The 22951-nt window shown below is 39.0% G+C and overlaps 1 protein-coding gene across 2 annotated transcripts; it reads right to left on the bottom strand.

The window, feature by feature from the left end:
- Positions 1 to 716: 716 nt before the first annotated feature.
- Positions 717 to 19522, bottom strand: TWF1 (twinfilin actin binding protein 1). 2 transcript variants are annotated; one of them, XM_066550369.1, is made up of 9 exons: positions 19442 to 19522; positions 16170 to 16247; positions 13422 to 13600; positions 12128 to 12223; positions 10843 to 10947; positions 6232 to 6357; positions 5884 to 6034; positions 5370 to 5491; positions 717 to 3848 (listed from the first exon to the last, which is right to left on the bottom strand). In XM_066550369.1, the coding sequence occupies exons 1-9, from the start codon at positions 19464 to 19466 to the stop codon at positions 3678 to 3680; spliced, it is 1053 nt and encodes a 350-aa protein (XP_066406466.1). In that variant the 5' UTR covers positions 19467 to 19522; the 3' UTR covers positions 717 to 3677. The 2 variants fall into 2 exon arrangements, with proteins under 2 accessions (XP_066406466.1, XP_066406467.1); XM_066550370.1 differs by lacking the exon at positions 19442 to 19522 and having other exon boundaries at positions 13422 to 13595.
- Between the last annotated feature and the right edge of the window lie 3429 nt (positions 19523 to 22951).

Genomic DNA, 22951 nt, shown 5'->3' with positions numbered 1-22951 from the left:
GGGTTAACTAGGTAAAGCTAGCTAACTTATGTGGCAACTATTTTTTTTAAATATGTAGGGGACAAGGAGAAGGAACTTCCCTTTCCCACCCCAGATTTTTTTTGAGGTCTCCATACAGTAAAGTCAACATCTCTAAACACTAACAGAGGATAAGAGTAGCTGACTTTAGTTTCTTTTGTTCCCTCCAAAAACATTAAATTATCCTAGTGTACTTGTTTGTTTTAGTTACTATAATAAGGCTTTCTAGGATATAGATCAGTAACTTGAGTTGTTCAAGATACTTGGGATGATCTGGTTTCATAGAACTGGAGCTGAGAGAAATCCAGTAGTATAGTATAGTATAGTAGTTCATGCTGATCAAGTAAGAACAGACAGAACTGTTCAATCAACTGTTCAGTCAACTACCTCAGCATTTTAAAAGGACAGAAGAAATTTTTGAAAGGGCATATTACTGGAAGTACAAAAACCTCAGGAGAACACCCTTGGATTCTGCTATGGAGCCCTTGGTGCTGCTCCCATAAAACAATGAGAAAGTAGCTGTTTCTAACATAGAGATTTTTGTCTAATAGCAAAAACCAGGAATTCTTTCTGCTCACCTCCCTTCTTACACCCCACAGTCACTTTCTAGTCCCGTGAGAACTGCCTTTTACACATTCTGATTTTAGAAAATATATCTCCATTAAAGAGACTATGAAATGATTCAGACAACACCAAGCTAAAGCATCAATCTTTATTTATAAAGTAAATTACAAAATAGATAAGGTAAACTTAGTTAATTTTATCATCTGAAGGTGGCTTTCATTGAATACTTAAACACACTGATAAACAATTTTTTTTATTTACAATGTCAATCTGAGCAACAGAGCAATTTTTACCTTGATTAGTTTAACCGTTGATAGGAGTGTTTTAAAAGATCAAGATCTCCTTAAGTTGCAACATAACCATTTACTAAATAATTACCTGTCCTGTTAATTAACTATTTAATAGCTTGTGAGTTAACTGCAAGCAGCTGCATTGCTTTTGGGCTTTATGAAGGCCAACAATTTGAATGGACACTTTCAATTATTTAATGACCAGAGACAGTTAATGGAGCAACTTTGATTACAAAAACGCCCACGTTTTGCCCTGGTTCTGAACATTCATGAACAGAAGTGGAGGCAACTATGTAGATGTAAACGTGATAGATTGTACAAAAAGAACTTACAATAAGATACTTCTTATTGCTGTTAGGAGAATAGCTACAAGAGGCCTGGAGAAGCAGCCAGCAGTGCAAGACTTCATATAATTCTCTTTTTGGGAAAAGAGAAGGAGACGTGCTCAGGATGTGACTGACTCCTGTCTGGGCTGGGTGTATACATCACATAGACTATTTTCACGTAGGGAAATTTACAATGTCTGGTTTGGGCTGAACTCTAAAGCAGCTCATCATAAATGCTCTTGCATAATCATTTAACCAGCTCTCATCCTCCTCCAGATTAAGTTTTCCATCTCCTATCCTCATCTACCTAGGGCAGGATTGCACAAAAAACCAAAAACAAAACCAAAAAGCAACAGTGAAAAAAGCCCCAAAACAAACATCCAACAAAACCCCCACAACATCCACACAACTCTATCAGGTCAAGCTGTTCATTATTTAAAATATTTAGTCTTAAAAAGCTGAACCTCTTTACTGGCTCAAGAAAGTGTGTGCACTCTTGCTATGGCTGGCACAAGGGCAGGAATACTAAATTCAAACAACCCTCTAGCAGTAATTTTTCAATGCTACAGTCCTTAAAACCAAACCACAACAAAAATTCCAAAGTGAATTAGGTGTGTTGCAAATATTTGAGTTAACCTAAAAATACATTTAATAACAGTGTACAATGAGCTGCACACTCAATAAGCATATTTAAAAAACAATTAAATTTGCCTGACATAGTACAGAAGGCAAGAGACAGGAAAAGAACACAAGAGCAAGCAGGAGATTAGCTGAGGATCAAGAGCTATTGAATTGGACTGATGTAGTGTGTAAAATTAAATGAAAAAAAAGCTGAAGTGTAAAATTTCTGCTGCATATAAAAACCCCATGGTAATACCAACTATTGCAACCTTCACATTATATAGTGCAATCTCAGATGTCAACAGTAAGCTAGTATAGCCAAACTAAATAATAGATAAAACAATTTTTCGTCAGGAACTACTAGTGTCAAAACATTATCCCCTACAAACCTTAAATCCATCTTCCACCAGGTAAACATACCATTCAGCTCTATAATGAGTATATCCAGCAGCTACGATAATACCCAATAAACCAAAGCTGGCAACTCCCGTGTAGCTTTAAAAAAAACAAAACCAACAAAACTCAAAAACCACAAAGGTCACATAAAAGACACTAAAAAGCAAGTCCTCACTGGGAATATAATCTATTCACAAGTATTTGCTTCATCACACAGTTTTAAATATTTAAGGTCATCCAATACTTGACTTCCACATCTAATTCCCCTTTAATGCACTTATTAAAATAATCTACTTTTCCTTTTCCTGTTAAACACATTACTTACAGTTTAATCAAGTTTAGACTATTCTGACTGATTTAAGTATTTTGAAGAAGGGAAGAATGGAGGAAAAAATCATCAAAATCCTAACTAGGGGCTTGCTGCCAGCAGTTATTCAAGACCTAGTTGGACTTAAATTATAGATTTAAGTTACACTGAAGTTCAAACATTTAGAAAAAGTAATTTTCAGAATATCTTGAAAGTAAAAATTGCAGTTGATAGTACAAACACAGTAGGACCTCACTGTTATGAAGCAAGACTGCTTCCTTTTTACTGAACTTACACATTTTTAGATCCAACTGCATAGATAATTAATTACTTTAGACATATTGCTCTGAAAGCAGCTCCATAATCTATTGAATATACTAACTCATTGACATTTAATCTCCTTTTATACTTGGTCATTCAGTACCTAATATGTAACACTTATGAGTGATACAGAAGTCTGGAAAAGCTATTGTTTTATGTCAGATTTCATTAAAAGATAATTCATTAAATTAGTTATAAATTTGAGATGACCAAGTCTTTGCCTCAGAAAATGTCCATCTATTCCTGAATGCTTATATTAATTGAATGATAACTGATTTTAGTTTATATTTTCCATTACAAGGAAAAAACCAACCAAACAAACCAACAAAATCCAGCAATGCATCCTGTCAAATCCAAAGACAACCTTTTATTTTACTATTGTCCTTAAGTGCTACAAGGAAAAATAAAGTTTTAATTGGGACAACACTAGTCCTTCATCTCTTCTCACATGGAAAGTCTTAGAGGTTTAATAGGCTATGCATAAGAATACAGCTGTGACTTACTGACAGAATACATGGGCTTCATAGTCTTATGTCTGCAAAGTTTATGATCACATGTACAGCTATTAATAATGGCTTCTAAATTAAAATAAAGGGGTACTATCTTAGTTTTTTTTCTTCTAGCTTCAAAATAATTATCTCTTCTATATGTCATAAAACATGGTCAACAAATATAATCATGTAACAATATAAAAAGTGTTCAGGTCAGAAAAGAGAAGAGTACAAAGAGCTTTTTTTTATCCCTAGCATCTATGAATGGAATGATTTCAGTTCATTACCAAAAGCCAGAATTCCACTTCTTACTTTAACACTTAAACAAATACAAACACAGTTTCTAATCACTTGGTGTTTCAGTCTCTGCTGGACCTCTGATCAGTCTTCGTATTCCTCTCTTCCCTGCAGGACCTTTTGGTTTAGCAAAACTCTGTTTGTAAGCATGTTGTTTTGGATGTACTTCTTCATAAAGAAAGTCAGCAGTTAACTCATCACCATTATCTATTTCAATCTGGCAGAAAAAAAATCATACTCAAAGTCAAAAACATTTAGAAACTTTGCTGAAACTCAATACTATATTAAAACCATATGTGCAATAATGTTCAAAGTCAAGCATGAAAAGTTCTCCAACTTGTGCCTAATGCCCTGAGAAATCTTGGATAGTTTTCCTGAAACTCCCCTATACTCTTACACTATTAAGTGTGACTTAATTAGTTTCCTGAAATGTAAGCACACACTAAACAGTACATATGCTAAGGACTTCTTTTGGTCACAAGCTTTGGCACAGTGTACCTGTTAACACTAACTAGGAGAACACATTCTATGTTACTTATTTACTCATTTTAAGTATTTACACATTTGAAGAATCAAAATTGTTCATTATAACATGTTTTAAACACTAATTAAGCAATGTGGATGCATATTGTTATCTCTTGAGAAAGAGGGGGAGGTGTATAAAGAAGCTTATGTTATTAGCTGGCTACTGCCACTCAGCAAGTACTCAAGTGTTTAGCAAGAAAAAGCTAAAATAATGAACAGAATGGAGGGGAGTGTTTTAGTTTTCAAAATCTAGATATATGAAACCAAACAGAAAGAAAATACTGCTCTCAAGCCAAACTCCCCTGTTTTAAATTGCAGGAATTTAGAATTCAGAGAAATGCTATGGCCTTGCTCTGCTGAGCATTCAGCACTTCATGCCCTGCCAACCATAACACTTGAAAGACTTGTCAGCCTCAGTTTTGCTGTTACAAGGACATGCTTCAGAAATTTCAGTCTGCAGGAATTTTCAGGAGTCACATGGTGCTTTAGTTTTGTTGCAGAAAGGCAATTTCAGAAAAATAATTACATACAAATACACATAGCAAAAATCTAGTTAATTCGTTGTCATCTTACTAAAAATAGTTAGTATTAATTCTGCTATTTTTAAGGTAAACATAATCTCTACAGAAACTAAGCTTCCACAAAAGTGTTAAAAACATATCCATAGGTAACAAGTGGACCATTTCTGTGGTCTCTGGGAGGTGAGAAGCAACTTTTTGCATTGCAGTAAAATCTATACAGTGTGAAAAGATCAGCTTATTTGCAAATACTTGTTTGCCCCATCAAGGACTCCTAAGATAGCAGTTCTAATTTTCAGAACTGCAGCTTGAAATGATTTTGAAAATCTCTACGTAACTATGGCTTAAAGGAATTTAGTGTTTAACAACAGCAATATGCCGTGGTCCAAAATACGACACAACTTTCAGTAAGAAATCATGTTAATTCTATAAAGTCCTTCAAAGTACTCTCAAATACTTCCTTGATGCACAAGGATATATTTGTTCAAGATATAAGGGTAGAAATTATGAAACACAGTAAAATTTCCATGACTTAACTTTGATCCTCTAGCTCCATCAACAATTATTTCCTGTTCAGGACAAACTAAATTACACTTGTCATTGTTTGGACAAGGTGGTGACAGAGACAATTATAGATTTTAATTAAGAAGGGAAGACAGGTATGGAGAAAATACCCATACACCCCCTGCACTTACCTTTCTAACTATCTGCATCCACAACTGTGTTTCTACAATTTCTAACAGTGGACTTTTGCAACTAGAGTAGAGCATTCGTTCTCGTATACTACAGGTATACCCTGGCATAGAGTAGATGAAAACTGCAGGAAAAGAAAACAATGACACAAATCAGACCATAAATACACTCCATCAAAAGTTGTATCATAAAACCATTTGTAGCAAAGAGGCAATGGAAATCAACTATGCAATCTGAAAGCAAAATGTGTAGTGCTGTTCTGGAGCTTTTTTGCTTCAGCAAGTGTTTCATTTCAAACAGCAGATAAGAGAACGGTCAGTATCTGTATGTTTTCACATTTATGGGTGCTCATAATCAAAAGGGATAGCTCACATAAGAGCTCTCATTCGCAAGTTCACAGTTTCACAACCAAATGACTCTGAAATTTATGATCATGCTGACACATGATCTGACTCAAAATTCCTAAGGAATTTGAAACAAGCCAGTGACATTTCATATTGAGAAATTTTCTCATACTTATGGATTCCAAATAGTCTCCTTCATGTGTGTGCTTATACAGGAAAAAGTGGTAACGTGCAGCATCCTTTGGAACTCTTTTTGGCAAGTCCTTAAGTTCAGTATCAAGTGTGTTGGCCAAAATAATAGTTTCATTTTTCATATCAATTTGCTGTAAACAAAGCAAACATGAATATAGTTAATACACAAAAAACAAACCAGAGAACATGACAGGATGGAATAAAGTTTGGATTAATCTAATTCAAAATAGTAATTTGTCAGCATACTACATCAACACATTTTATTTAATATGTGGGTAATCTATTTTATACTCATTATTAAAAAATAGTTAAAGTATTTTATACTTGCCAGTTGTACATAATTGAGTTTCTTATTTTTCAGTTTCTCCAGAGCCTGAATAGCATCTTTAGCAATGGGGAATGCTACTCCTTGCAGTGTTTGATGCTTGGTATCTACACCAACATCCGCCTGTACCTGGAACACAAGTCAGCTGAGTTGTTAAAAGAAACCTCTGCAGGCATTTATTTTGTTTCATACAATGACTGACAATGCATTTCATATGGTTACACACAGAGTTAGCAGTAGCTATTACAAGAATAAACCACCCCAAGAAATCATCCCCATATACAAAAGATTTGCATTTTTTAATTTACAGGTCATGTTTGTTTGGTAGCCTGCAAAATTTCTTATCTCTGAAACATGCTCTGTTCTGCTTAGGAGAGCAACAAAGTCATCAGAGGGAAAACTGGTTCAAGTGTCAGTGAAGAAGTTCTAAGTTAAAATCTGTTACAAAGACAACAATAATCCAGGAAAAAAAAATCTTGACTTTCATATGTTGTGTTATATTTTAAACTGAAAATATTCCCTATAAACTTCGTTATAGCTTAAAAAATTTTAGATCAAAACAAAGACATGATTTCTAGGGAGTTGAAATTTTTGAAGGAAGAGAGAAATTAAGAGACAAACTGATATTCTAGAAGGAAAAGTAAAGCTTCTACTCTCCCTCCTGCTTCAACATACTCCCACAAATAGCCTCTACCAAAACCAAAGCAAACAAAATAACAAACAAAATCCTAATTTTTTATTTCCAGACGGTCTACCACAAAGTAAAAAAAAAAAATAAAAAAAATCCAGGACAAGCTGGACAGTTATTCATAATCCAGTTATATTAGTGTCAAATTATTTGAGAGAACAGTTATTTTTAAAGCTGATATTCAAGAATTTATGTTTATCTTAGTATTCATTCAGTTTCTCTTAAAACGAGCTCTGGCCTCCAGTCTTCTTCAGTCTTAGTTTATTGTCTAAATACTGCTTTTTTAATATAGTTACTTACTTTTAAAGTTTCACAATTACATTTAACATTGGTTATGAAGCTGCAAAAGTAAAAAAAGTGTACCAAATGGAAACTGTGGACCTTTCCTACCCTAGATCTATCAACTAGAAGATGTGCAGCTTTATTAAAAAGAGATGCTATTAAGATATGAAACAAACTGATAAAAAAATTAAAAACAAACACTTGTGGCAACACATACTTGTACTTCACATTTTCAAGAAAAGCTTGTCAGCAACAAGGAAAGAGGAAAAGAAAGCAGGTGGGGAGCTTACTTTGCACAAGGATTGATAAATTTATGAACAAGGTTATAGAAAAAATGTTTTGCAAAATCTAAGTCTGCATAAAAGCCTGACTGACAAATGTAAAATAGGCATCACAAAAATAATAAACCATCATAAAATACCGTAGTCTACAATCCATATTAGAATACAGGTAGAAAATAAGTACTCCAAACTTAAAAACAAGCTGTGAAGTGTGGAGATAGACAAGGGAAGAGAGTAACCCAGTGTAACTCCAGATCTAGGAAAATTAACAGAACCACCTAAGTCACTTAAGAATATTTAAATTCACACTGCTAAGATTAGTTAATAATGGCTGCTGAGTGCTGGATAAAATGGCAGATGAAATTTCCTGTGAATAAATGTAAATGTATGCAGGAGGAAAAAAACCCTCTTTTTCTACTTGTATGGTGACTGGCTTGATGTGGCTACTACCATTCAGGAGCAAGACCATGCATCTCATTCCGACTAAATCTGAAAATAACCCCAAGGCAAAAAAAAAAAATCTGAACACTCCCCATCCACAAATGAAATGTTACAAATTGTTAGAAAAAAGAGTAGAGAACAGACCACGTTATTACGCACTGTAGATATCAGTAACATGCCTGCATCTTGAATACCACATGCAGATCTGGCTTCCCCATCCCTCCATCTCATAAATTACATAGCAGAACTGGAAAAACTGCAGAGAAAAGCAAAAGGATCAGAAGTATGGAGTGCTTTGTTTAGGAGGAAGAACTACCCAGATTAGTAATTGTCAGCCTGGAAGAGATAACTGATAAGGAATACAACAGAGGTCCATGGATAGAGAATCATGGCACAATTGTGGCTGGAAGGGTCCTCCAAAGGTGATCCAGTCCAACCCCCCCACAGAAAGCAGTAACATCTTCAAACAGATCAGGTAGCTCAGAGCCCCATCCAACCTGGCCTTGAATGTTTCTAGGGATGGGGCATCTACCACCTCTCTCAGCAAACTCTTCCAGTAATTCATCACACCATAAAACAAATTCTTGTTCATAGCTAATCTAACCTACCCTGTTTTAGTTTAAAACCATTCTCCCTTGTTCTATTGCAACAGGCCCCGCTAAAAAATCTGTCCCCTTATTTTTTACAAGCCCCCTTTAAGTGCTGAAAGGCCACTAAGATTTTCCTAAAGCCTTCTCTGCTCCAGTCCTAACAACCCCAACTCTCTCAGCCCTTTCTCACAGGGAATATGTTCCAGCCCTATGATCATTTTTGTGGCCCCCTCCTGGACCCACTCTAACAGGTCCATGTCCTTCCTATGCTGAGTACCGCAGAGCTGGATGCAGAGTTCCAGGGGGATCTCACCAAAGCTGAGCAGAGGGAGAGGATCACCTCTCTTTACATGCTGGCCACACTGCTGTTGATGCAGCCCAGGACATGTTTGGCATTCTGGAATACAGAGGGCTTTATCTAAGGGGAGAAGGAAACTGAGGATTGACTGAATGACTCTTTTTTGCCTTCACCATACTATCTGTAGGGGTATCAGAATAAACCAGAGATTCTACAGAGCAGTCAATGGCTCTTTACAAAGTATTTTGTCAAGCTGTAGAATATGCTGCCACAGGACCTGTGGCCGACAAAACCTTTCTGTGGATTTATAGAAATGACAAGACTAGATGGATGATGGATGAAAATCCCATTAAGAAGAACAATATAGTAAGATGTCATCTGTTGCACAGGAAGCTCCCTACCTGCAAAGGTTGAAGCAACAGAAGAGCATTTAAGGTAATTATGGCCTTCTTGCCCTGCTCCTACATCCTTCCTAAATTTCTGTTGTTCCCTCAAGGACTTGACAACAGACTAGGTGATCCTTTGATCTGGCCCAGTAAAATATTTCTTAGGGTAATTAGGAAAGAATATACATATGGAAAACTTTTTAAAATCAGAAAGCTTTTTGTTTTCTAAGTCTAATGACAGGCTTTGTAACGGTGCAAACAATGAAGAGAAAAATGACATAAGTTAATGTATTGTGAGATGTTTCAAACAAAGCAAAAATGGCAGCAATATATAATTTATGTGTCCCTGAAAAGCAAAGGTATTGCTGCTGAAATTTCAGAACACATGAAGACTTGGTTTGTATGAATCGCCTTCTAAACGCATTGTACACAGTACATACACTAATACTAGAAGTGATCACCAATCCCAATCCAGAAGTTTTACATTCATTACTGTTTTATTTTTTTAAAGCTGATGAAGTAAAATGCAGTATTTAATGATTTCTGCATTGAATTGTGGAAATCAGACATGAAAACTAACAAAAGACACCACTGGGAAAAAAAGTCAATAAACAATAAAGTTGCAGCAAAAGCACGGTAGACTGAAAAGAAAAGATACACAACTGAATTTAACACAATGGTATCCAGCTGCAGAAATAAATCATACTTCAAACACATGTACCACAGCTCAAACATACAAGTCTAAAGAACAAATAAGTTCAGCACATGACCTATTTTAATATACATCTGACATAAACAGTGTTCAAATGAAGGAAAAATGTGATAAAAAGAATCCTCTGAAACTTTCAGTCACTAGTTATCTGGCAATCATCCATTTTTCTGCTTAAAGGCTCTCTCTTAGGATAGAGATTTTTCTAAAAAGTGTTTTAGCATAAGCGAATCAGTCTTTTAAAGTGATCAGCTATTTGGTTTGGATTTCTGTTTTATTTTTATTGGAATCCTCTTCCCTTCTTCTCAGTCTTAAAGACATATGCACTGGTACCAGAAACTATGCACCTTTCCTCTAAGAATAAGGCAGCTGAAATTCTCCTGGCAATCACTCACTGCAATAATTGCTATTCTGTGTTTTCTCTACAATTTCTGCCACCATGGGAAATGCAGGCAATCGCATGTGGACAATGACTGAGGTTGGAAAGACATCACCTTGTCCAACAAGACTGTTCAATCAGAGCCACCTAGAGCCAGCTACCCAGTTGTCTGTCCAAACATCTTTTAAATATCTCCAGGATGGAGACCCCATAACCTCCCTGGGCAACCAGTGCCAGCGCCTGGTCACCCTTCACAAAGAAGGACATCCAGTGATACTAAAAGCTGAACTTGCAACAATTAGACTCTGCATTTGCCAGGCCTCTGATTCAGACACTAGGCCTCTCAAACACCGTGAGATCTCTCATGCCACTTCAATTCCAGCCACCATCCCCCTGTAGTTTCAACCCATTGAGAAGTACATTTATATGCTCATCCACTCACACTTTCTGAAACTTTCCATTTTCTGTTCTGCCTTTTTTTGCCCTAGAAAGACATTTCCCTACAATACATTTGGAATTCTGCACCATTTCCCACACATTCTTGAAGACATTTTAGGTACCTCATTAATCTTAATTTGTCGAAGTTCCTCTTCTGCTGCAGTCAAAGGTGCAGGGGAGGATTGTGATATCAAATATTTTTTATATCCATTCAGTGAAACATCATCCTGAAAGCACAATATCAATATTTATCAGGGTTTTTTTAGAATTTTAGAAACTTTTCTTCAATGATTTTCTATGGAACATTGCAAAAATCAGTTGCCTTCCATACAGTTATGTTTCTTTTATTTCAATACTGCAATATTCCATTATGTCTTATTTCAGAAGCCCAGAGGTACCCAGCTTAATACATATGAATTAGCAGGTGGGATAATAGTAGGGTTCCACCACAGTAACAGTGCTTGTTACAACCAAACCATCCTTAGGTTTAACAAAATTAAGACAAAGTAACCCACTGGACACTGATGATCAACATCCTGGTGAGATCAGCAAATTGAACACCTTGAAGAAGCTGTGATTTTCACACAGATGAACATTAAAGACCAGCAACAATTAAGAAGTTTATAAAGACACTGAAACCAGCATTTTAGAGATATATAAGCTGTAACATAATGAGCCTAGGAAAAGTGAGTTATATCCATGTCATCTTCCATGTGCCCCAGGCCCATTCTGAAATAACAGTAAGACAGATCTAATGCTTCCTCCTCAAAACTGAGATGGAAGCTCAGACTTGTAGGGGTAGACACAAATTCTATATATTACATAGACTGCTAATGGTTTGGTGCAAGTGGCAGTAAAAGACTGGTTGATTGAACAGACAAGAAAAAAATAACAGGATCCCTACCAGTAAACCCCCTTAGCACATCAGTTATCTACTCCCCTAGAATACAGCCTCTCCATATGTTTGATAGAATAATGAAGCCTCCATGACAGGTTAATGATAAATGTAACAAATTATTTACTCAGTGAGCAACAGAATTATTAGTCCACCACAACAGCTCTTTCACAGCTTTTTTCCCTACTACAATATCCTCTATTCTTCCTCAAACCTCCAACTCCTTCCATTCCATTAAAGAACTCATGCTCATGCAATGAGATTAGAGATATGCCTATTATTCTTAGGTTATTTAGTTTTCATAACGATTAGAAGCAAGGACTTCTAAGCCTGACGATTAACTTGTTTGAGTGAGCTTAAACACACTCTAACACTGGAATAACACACATAGCTTTGAACTCTTTTTTTCTTTAATCCAAAAAGACCATAAGCAACCCACATTCATCCAATAACACCAGCTACTATATTCAGTATTTAAAGTCAGTGTCCCGACCTTGAAAAGAAAAACATACCTGTACTGTTCCAAATACTTCATCCTTAATATGGCCACCTCCAAACTCTTTCTTAAGTGTTGCTCGGGTTGCTGCATACAACATTTTTTGACGAACCTAGCATAAAATAGAACAGTAGCTTTTTGGTTTGGTTCTTTTTTAAAATTTTGCTGCACACAGAGAATCCAGCATGTTGGTGTACCAAGTCCATCACCAAACAATACTTTCTTGAACCAAGTATTTCAAGTGCTGAAACTGCACTATTAAACTAGTAGAGCTCTGAATCATGATACTTACTCATATTATTAAACTCACAAGGTCATGATACTATGTCTTATTATCAAAGTAACTTCAAAACTGAATTGCAGCCTTAGGAGTATGAGCTTTTCTTTAAATAGGAAAAAAAAAAAATCAACATAATGGTTAGTAATTTTAAATGGGAAGAAACACAATTGTTTGAATCTTTTGTCACCTTGTCTGTGTACTAATTGATGCAACAGAACTAACTCATTATTACTTTTGATTTGATAGTGACTTCAGATAGTTATGGTTCAACTACAGAGTGGAAAAATTATGTTTGCTCCCTATTAACTTGCTGTCTCACATAGTCACTTACTCCTCTTTCAGCAGTCCCACCTTCCCACTTTATTTCACCATCATGTTATCCTCTCCACAATACTTCACCTTTTCCACATAATCATCTCTATGCACATCAACTTTGATTTCTTATTATTTTCTAACTGCTAGTGAAAGCAGTAGGAATACTGGAAAAGCTTTGCTTTCTGCCTTCCCTTATCCCACATTCCCAGAACTGGTATCCTAGTTTCTCCTAGAAATCCTTAATTCTGACCTCGGTCCTCTCCCATGCTCTCAAAGCACTAGAAGGAGTGTATTCTGTGGCACACCACATAGCCACGAGTGCCAGCTGGGCAGCCAGCAAGCCAAACAGAATAAACAGCTTGAGCTCACACTGTAATTCTTCTCTATATGAGCACCCATTAAGATTTCTCTCCTATATCTTTCCATAAATTTTCTGAAATCCTGACAGTAAGACAGACAAACAGGGCAAAAAAACTGTATTGTGTCCACCAGTCAGGCTAAAAATACATAGGATCAGCTGTACTCCATCTAGACCTACTGATTTGCTCTTTAATCATCTTTAAAAAACATCTTCCTAGCTGTTTTCTTCTCGGAATGTAGGATGAGGTTGGGGAATGCTTCATTCCTCAGATCCTTTTCCTTCATATCTCAGATTCAGATCAAACGGTACTGTTGAAAAATCCTTAACATGAAGCCTCTGATGACTGTTACTTACAGGAGAGTGATCAGGTGACCATGCAATGAAGATCCATTCATATCCTTGAGCATTCTGTGAATCTAATCTGTACAATATGTAACATGGTTGCTTGTCTTCAAGAAGAGGAAGGACAAAGGAATCATAATCCTTTTCCCATGATCCAACTGGCTGTCTAGAGGATCCCACAACAAGCTGCTCTAAAACCAATAACCAAAGCTACAGGTTAGCAACTATACAGTTAATAGCATCTGTCAAAATTAATAATTACAATAAGAAGTTAATTGGACACTTAATTGTTCATAATTATGCCCAGAACAATGGAAGACAAGAACAGGCAGTGTAAAAGTAGGTGAACTCCTACAAAAGCTGTGTATGTTCAAACCCTAACTTACTTTAACCAAAATTCTGATAGTAGAGAAGTAACGAGCTGGCTGTCATCAAGTTCTTTGATCTGAAGCAATACTACTGATTTTAGTTTTTCTACCATAACATACACAGAAGGGAAATAAGAACTGTGTTCTAACACTAAGTTTATTTTTAATTTGGAATACTTAGGTATAAATAAGAGTAAACTTTCCAATTTTAGATTTATAATTATATTGCTCTTGGTATAATGTATTACTGTTTGTATTCATTGTAAGGACTCAATAACCCAGTTATACAGTGAAAAGAGTTTGGAATGAATATGCTTGCACTAATCACTGATTGTCTATGTAAGTAGATAAACCTCTTTCTAATACAGCTTCACAGCTATGGTCTCTTTAAATGACTGAAGTTGTTTATTATGTATAATTGGTTTAAGTCTGTATAGAATACTTCAATGGTATTTAATTATGTGAACAGCTGTAGCAACAAGATTTTTCTCTTATTTATACATCACATCTCTGTTTCCAAAGGAAATATTAGCATACTGTCTTACAAAACATTTAACAGCCTCCCAAGAGATACTAGCCCACACAAATGGAATAGAAATACCTTGTTTAAATGGGGTCCTGCAGCAGTTTGAAGACCATCATAGTAGCTAGTATACAAATCAACTTTTGGGAGCCTAGGTCTTACAAAACTTCATTGTACAAAAGTACAACAGCACACAAATGCCTCTACAGCAAAACTTCAAGCAAAGCATTCCACTACAGTAACTCACAGAACATGGACAGCTCAGGGCAAGGGTGTCTGGCCCTTCTTTGAATTAGACACAAAGTACCTGAACTACCTGAAGTTGTACAGTTAAACCAAGGGTATTCAGAATGTACTTGCCAATTCTGAACTCTAAGTGGATTTATACCCACTTGGATTTAAGATACAGCCAGAGGAACTTCATGCCCAGCAGCAAATCTCTTTTCTTATTAACTCAGATTAGCAAAACACGATTTGAATTTTATCTGTTGGCTATTATCTGTTCCTTAAAGCTCCTGAAGACAGATGAGGAACTGCTCTTCTTCCAGTATACTGGGAGTTTTACAGGTTTCTTTTTGAACTGCAGAAAATACTATCAAAGACTGGATTCTGCTTCTTATGGAGATGAAATGCATATACCTATATGTTTTTGATCTATATATATGTTTATACACATGAGTACATACACACAAAAATAGGAAATGAAAAAATAGGGGAAGTATTAAATTTGTATCTTATTTCTAGGCTTCACTTCATATTGTAAAGTAGCATATACACAAAAGCATATTGTTTTGCCTTGGTTAATGGGAAAAAAAAACCCAAAACAATGGTTTGTCAGCATTTACTTTGTGCTACTCAGACTATCACAAAGTCCTGCCTGTAATCTTACTACTCCCACAGCCTTAAAGAAACCTATCTTAAAATATCAGAAGACTTCCTAAGAAAAGCAAACACAAGGAAGGTTAACAGTAGGTTATTTACCTACCAATGAAAGTGTATCTGTGTATGTGCGTACATGTAAATTTCTCCAGCTAACAGATTTTTAGTGTACTGTAAATGAATGAAGTCTAAAACAAACGCCTTCAAAGTGGACAACTGACATGCTTGAAAAGATGGACTAAACCAGGAAATATCTTAAACAACCAACCAACATTTCTATTAAAGAAAATAAAAGTAATTATATAGTCTGTCTTTCAATGTTTGCAGCCTACATCCCCTGCCAAGAAGTTCAAAAATCAAACTCCAGTTCTGATCAAAACTGTCATTTTCTATTTATACATATATGTTGAGATTTAAGAAACAGCTTTAATTTTGAAAATTTAAATAAAGTCACAGATTTATAAAGATATTTTCTATGTTTTACCACCAGATTACCACTTAAACATCTCCTTTGGCAGGACTTTCTACATGCAGCACTTTTATCTGCCTTTTTAACCAGGATACATCAGTATAAAATTTACAGTTCTACATCTAAGGTGACTGGTTGTTATGTAAGAATAGCTCCCTGTCTAGTGAAAGTAAACAGAGTCCAAATGCTACACAAGTGTGGAAATTTCAATTTCCTCTACTCTTTCTTTAGTAAGAGATAAGAATAAGCTTATTTATACTATCTATAGAAAATACAGAGCAGTTCTCAGTAAAATATAAAATTACATTTGGGAGAAAAATTCAAATGCAAAAATACAATAGCATTGTAGTAAAAAAGCTTAGGATCATGAAAATTTAAATTTTACCTTCTGTATATGAAAAACCTTAGTAACATTAAGTTTGGCAGAGTTCTGCTTTTTAAACAACTGTACGTGTAAGTCATTAAAACAACTAGGAAAATAGCTAAAAGAACTAGGAAAAAAATAATAAAATTTGACTAACCATTGTCAATGACTATTTTTAAAAGCCTGTATTGTCCATTTCTGGCTCCAACAAAGATGTCTTTAACACTTCCACTAGCTGAAAAAGAGAAAATAAAAGCAATCAAATTAACACATTTCACTTCCCTAGGACAAAGAATATTCATGAGGGTAAGAACAACAGTGGAAAAAATGTACAACTGGCCCTTTGCTGCAAAGTTGGACAGCAAAACAAACCCAGGAGTGATGCTGCTGCTAGGCTGCACACTGTTCCAACCATCAGCATACCACACAAAGATGAAAGGCAAAATTACAAAACAGCCCTGCTTTCTAGCATACCAAATGATCTTCAACATTGTGAAAACTACAGGTGACATCATCAATCTCATGTTTCAGAGTTAACACAGCAACACAATAAAAATATGACGCATCTCAAATTACCACAGCTTCACCAAGTCTGTAGGCTTAGCACAAACTTTCAGACAGAAACTATACGCCTGCCAGGAAAATGTTAGAGCTTGTCTGGCTGAAGTGATGGTCTTTCCTGAGAGCACCTCTCTGCAGAGTACCAGTGAAAGCTGCCCCTCATTGCTCATGTTTCATACCGCCTTATCTCCTTCTATGGTTGACAACATTGTTCAAGCCCCAACCTACTGTAGCATGATAGCTTTATAGTGAATTTACAAAGTAACTAAAATATTTTTACATGTTTGCAAATCACATTGACACTATACCACCATCATGACAGACTCAATTCCATAAGCACACTGAAGAACTGCTCTTGACTCGCATGAAGACCATTCTTATCTCAACTGCCCTGCTAAATAATCCAACTGCAAATCAGTTTAATTATACCAGAGAAAGAGAATTGCAAGGATTTACTGATAAACATTTATTGCAAGCTGGTCCTTTAAGTAATCCCATAGGACAGAGCATAGCACCAGCAAAACAAACATCACACCAGGAAACAAATAAATGGATTGTTTATATTCAGGTTGAGGCCAAGTGAACAGATGGGATCCAGCAACATTACTGCCCATACTCAAAACATTTTACATTTATGTTCATCCAAGTGGTGCTAGCCCCATCCTGAGAGTCCAAAATGGCATGTTAAAAGGACGTGTTAAACAAACAACTGCAGTGGGTTTCCAGTTCAAGCCCAGTTTCATCCCAGCTGTCATCTTCCCCAGTGCAGACCCCCACAGTAATTTTCTGACAGCTTTTCTAGTCATCTCTGCTAGTCCTCACCATTCCATTGAGCAACCAAACATTGTGCCGTTTCCTAGACTTTTCGTTGCCCCCCAAAACATTCTTTGTCCTCTTCTTGTCTATTATCCTTTTGTTCCTTATTTTCTCATTACAACATTGCACACGAAAACAAGAACAAAATACAGCAGCCTCTACACCAATTCCAGAACTGTGACATTTTCCTGAAAAAATATTTTGAGGCACTTGTGAAACCAGCTCACTATCAAATGACCTATGGGTTTTGCTCATCATGAAGGTTGTTAAATTCCCAACAGTGATATTATTTTCTTCTTAAACTTTCTGCATAGCAGAGGGCCACAGAATCAAAATCTCGGCTTATTTCACAACTATTTTGCAGGGAACATTATATTAAAATTATTTAGAAGACTGTAAACCCATTCAATTGTATTTCCCTTCAGTTACTGCATTCTGTAACTTCCTACAGTATTTATCTGCACTGGCCTGTTTAAAACGTCCAGTCCTTTTAGCAACTGCCTGGTACATATCACTGTGCCCATGACTTCATTTCTGTTTCCAGAAAAAAGCAGCCCATGCTGCCAAATCTTGTAATTGTTTAAAAGTGACAGTAGCCTGTTTGTAGCTAAAGCCAGCAATGGCCCAAGTAGAGCTATTCCTCTTCCAAATGGCAGAGGCTGATGCTTTGCTGCAAACAGGACTCCTGATTAGTGCCTGCTGAGGCAGGTTCCCGAAGGAAAGCTGCCGAGCTCTCTCTCTACAGCTTTCCTCAGAGGACAAATGATTCTCAGACACGAAGCAGAGCTGCAGAAGAGGATTAGCCACTCTTTTGCTTACCGTAAGCAACAGAGTATTATTCTGCTCCTCCCTGCCTGCATCGCCTGGAGAACAAGGGATTACGATTTACTAACAGGTTTCCCCAGATTGGGAAAAGAAAAAAAAAATCATTCCAGGTGCACCTCTAGCCTGAGAACGGCTGAAGAACTTAAAACAAGAAGCTGCAAAAAGACCAAAGATTGGCATGCAAAGGAAGGAAAAGAAGAGAGGGAAAAGGGTGCAAACCACACGCAGCCAATGGACAAAAAAGGGCATAGAAGAGCAGCTAAGGGCTGCCGTGGCTGGGACAAAAGTCACCTTCAACAATAAATACCGGAGAGCAGGCAAAGTACATGGTGCTAGTCACCGAACACGCAGATTGCAGAAATCCAGACAGTAAAACCCGACCCCTCCATAATCCTGCTATATAATCCCTGTTTAGCAATTCTGTGATTCAGAGGAACCCGCTAATACTGCGAAACAATACGCTGTCTCCTTCTAATTGCTCCTCGCACTGTACAAGGCCTGGAAACACGGGAAAAAAAGGTTCCCACATACTTTCCCCCTTTGTGGCCCCCAGTGATGAGCTTTATAGTGGACTCTCGTACGCCAGGGCTCCTGCTCCTCCCCAGGGCTATCGCACCACGGGAACCAGCAGCGGCCCCCGGCATATCCCGGGCTGTCCAACCCATCCCAAACTCGGTGCGGCGACCCCGAGCAGGCGACAGCCCGCGGCTGGACGCTGACTCCGCTGCCGCAGGGAAACCTGCACTGGGGGAACTACCTGAGCCCAGGCGGGCCGTGCCTGTCATTCATGGGGCTCTGCAGCGAACATTTTCCTCGGGCGGGTTCCCTGCCTCTCCGGAGCGGACGGGCGCGCTTCGCCGGGCCGATAAACCCTGCATGCTCCGCCTGACTGGGAACGGAGCTGTGGGTTCGAGCCGAGGAGCCGTGGCCGCCGGGGACGAAACCAGCAGCAGTTCCCCCGCTCGCTCACCCCCTCGCCAGCCCGCGGCGCAAAGAACGGGCTCCTCCGGCAGCAAACAAAGAGCGCAGCAGTGGGAAAAATCCCGCCGGGAACGGCCCGCTAAGCGCCCGCCGCGGCCGCCTGCCCCCGCGCCGCGCCCCGACCCGCGGAGAAAGGCGCTCCGCCCGCTTCCCGCCCGGCTAGCAGGGCCACGGCGGAGACGGGGCCGGCTGTCATGAGGAGCAACGGGCACCGCGGAGCGGAGGCGCGGGGAGCCCCGCGGGTACCTTGGATGCCGGTCTGGTGGGACATGTCGCACCGCACCCGGGCACGGCCGCCACCGCCGCCGCCTCCCCGCCCGCCCGGCACGGCCCGGCCCGGCCGCGCGCACGTGACGCGCCGCCGCCACTCAGCGGCCGTGAGGGAGCGCGGCGCCTTCCGGGCCCCGCCGGCCGGGCCGAGCTGGGCCGGGGGCTGAGGGCAGCGGCCGCCCCTGCCCGGGCACCGCCCTGCCCCGGCACGCCCTGCCCCGCGCCCGCTCCCCCTGCGCCTCCTCTCGGCGCTTCAGACCGGGGACGGGGCACAGCTTTTCTCCCTGCCGTGCCCTTTGCTCTCCCTCTCCTCTGTTTTCCGCCGCCCCCTTCACCTGCTGTCCCGGAGCCGGCAGCGCGACCCGCCGCGGGCATCGCAGGCGCAAAGCCTGCCGTCAGTCCTGCCTGGCAGGAAGGGCCATGTGCCCCGCGGCACGGGGCTGCTCATTAACCGAAGTACTGAAAAATAACTGAGGTGAATTTAGTTAGTCTGTAGAAGCCCGTGGTGGAGACCTGCCCCTCTCTCGCTTGGGGCAGCACAGAAGGACCCATCAGGTGTGACAGCAGGCTGCATGCATGTAAGTGTAAATTTTGGATTAAACAGTCCCTGACAAAGAGCCCACAAGTCAGGGAACAGAGCCCACAGCCAGGGCTCACTCCGTTCAAGCCCTTGCCCTTGACAAGGCAGTCTTTGTTAATTTTGCAGTATTTGGTACGTGGTGGCACTGTATCAACAGAAACAATGAAGATTTCTTCTCTTTCAGGGCGGACCTGGTGGTTGAGCCACTTGTCTGCTTCAGCAGGGCATGCTTAGGAAGGGTGCATCTGCTTCTCAGGGCCCTATGCATGGCCAAATGGCCTTTATGCCTTTTCAAACTGTGTTGATACAGTTCCCCTCAGCTTTTTCTTTCAAAGTTTACAGTGAAGAAGAGTCCTGCACCATGAATTTAAGCAAGCTCTGAAGGTCGCTTTGCCTTTGCTAGCTCCTTTTCAGGCTTATCTGTCTATGGATGGAGAAGCATCCTCCTCTTAACAACAAAAAGATGGGAACTATAGCTTCTTTGAAAATCACTTCATTGTCGTTTTGTTAAAATCTCCCTCGTGGGTCCCCCTGATGGGGAGACCCCTAAAAAGTTCTGTGCCAGGAATGAGAGATGGACAGGACTCTTGATTTTTCTGTCTTCAGGTTGCTGTTTATTTTTCTCTTATCAGAAGTTCAGCAGGCTGTCTGCATCTCAGACTCAGCGTACAAAGAGAAGGCACCAGTCACAAGACACACCGATTCAAGGTCTTTTACAGCTATTTTGTCCAATTAACTCTCAGAACGTACTTTATTTTTACCTTTCTACCAATAACTAATAATTTTTCTCTCCATGCAATATCTGCATTACGGTTCTTTCTAACCAATCTCCCTGTGCTCCCAACACTGCAGAAGATGGAGCAGATGAAGAACAAGAAGGAGATCAGACAATGCCAAAAATCCTCCATCTTGTCTCCTATCTACCTCTGTACAAAACTCTAAATTTTTCACCCTGTGATAAACTATACTACTATCTATTTCACACACTCGAAGATTCCAATTCATCCCAAAGTCTTAGAAGCTTTCTCCATGGACAAAGGTTAAAAGCAGTGTTCCCCTGGGGGTCAGGACTTCTCAGGACAGGCAGAGAAATATTCCCTGTGCTCTGGGTTCCAACATCATGTAGTTGGCATTTTTAATCTGTGCTGTGGTCTAGATTAAGACTTCACAGACAAAATGTGCATGCTGTAGGCATTGATGCTGATGATTCCTTCAGGTTCCTGGGACTTACAATAGCACCCCATACAGATTTTATGGGGTGCTATTCAGCTAGAGAACACTAGAAGTGCTGTAAGAGGGCATATCAAATATCCAACCCAACGGACCAGACAAGAATTGAAGAGTAAGGTGGCACATGGTAATCCTTCCCTGGTTCACCTTCCAGCCTTCAGGATGCTGCAGCTCAGGAATTTCTGAAGTCAGCTGTGTTGATAAATGTGGGTGCCTGTGCTTTGTCAGATCCCCAGTTTAAAGAACATGTGGGATTTAGTGTCCTATTTGGGAAATGTGAAACAGCGCTGTAACAGTTATGTGAACTGTGCTGTGTAATGCTAGTCCAGCACAGACAGAGTCACTGTGGAGAGAAGTCACCAGCTAATGAGCTGGGACTGACAGCAGCTGGGCAAACAGAGAGGCTGCAGTTTTTCTTTCTTCTAGCAAGGAGGCTGAAAGAAACAGAGAAAAGGGTTCATGTGAAACCAGGAAATAAGAGACAGGTAGCACCTACCAGGTACTCAGTAGATGGCTCTTGTTCCTCTATTGTAAGGCTCCAGGGGCACCAGGATTATATAAAAAAGAAAGAAACACTTGGAGAAGAGCTTTTTCAAGAGGAAAAGAGTACTAGAGATCCAATCAAAGTGGCAACCAAAGGTATGGTTCTATCACAATTACTTTAAATTATTTGATCCCCAGTTTGACACAGGTTCTAAATTCTTGGCTTATCCCTGTTTTGGTATTAGTGCTTGTAACAGATGGAGTTGCCTGAAAACGTATGAGGGAAAAAGAAGTTTTCATTGATAGACAGATGTCCTGAAAACACCAATCAGTTCCTTGCTCCAGTTAGTCACGTGTCCCCAGAACCACTACTATTGTCACAAAGTGGTAACAAGGATGTGTGGTTAAGACTGTGGAACTGGTTTTTTCAGTGAAAATTTATGCCTAGACTGGAAATACCAAAATGGTATAACATTTGTCACTATATTCAGATAGTCTTATTTCTCTGTCTGAGGTCATACCACTACAGCTTTCACCAATCTGAGGGCTCTGAAGTGCAGGAATGTGATCTTAACAACAGTTTTATATGAAACAAGACTGGCACACATTGACATTTTGCAGCACCTTTTTGGCAAAAAGACAAACTGAAAGTCAAACATATTTTCTTTAAAATCTCAGTATCACATATATTTTCCTATATTACAGTGTTTGATGTATGCCCAAGAAGAGATGTTGCATGGAAACTAACACAAGCAAGTAGGGATTTTCTATCTAATGAAGATTCCTAAAGTTCTGAATTTTAGTGTCCTTCAGATTCTTACTAAACTGCTTTAAATCATTAAACTCCTATCCAAATCATAAAGATCAAAGATGATATAACAAAGCAGTAACTGAAGCCATATTACTATTTTCATTCAACTGGAGTGAAAACGGTCTTCATGCCACCAAATAGAAACTTCGCTTAAATAACACTTATATTAAAAATGGAGATCATGTACTTGAAAAAAACTCCAAGGCAAACATGAGGTACTATTTGCATTCTTGTAAAACATTTATTTGTGTAACTCAAGATAGAAAAAAAAATGTCAAGTATCCATTTATTTTTTAAGAGACTGGGTATGTCTTACAGCAGCCTCTCCTTGTATGTTTTCATGTCACTTAGGACTGCTCTACCTTCCACTCCATTTGATTTG

This window comes from Molothrus aeneus, chromosome 5 (genome assembly GCF_037042795.1).
Source record: "Molothrus aeneus isolate 106 chromosome 5, BPBGC_Maene_1.0, whole genome shotgun sequence".
Lineage (NCBI taxonomy): Eukaryota > Metazoa > Chordata > Aves > Passeriformes > Icteridae > Molothrus > Molothrus aeneus.
This window is presented reverse-complemented; position numbering and strand designations above follow the sequence as displayed.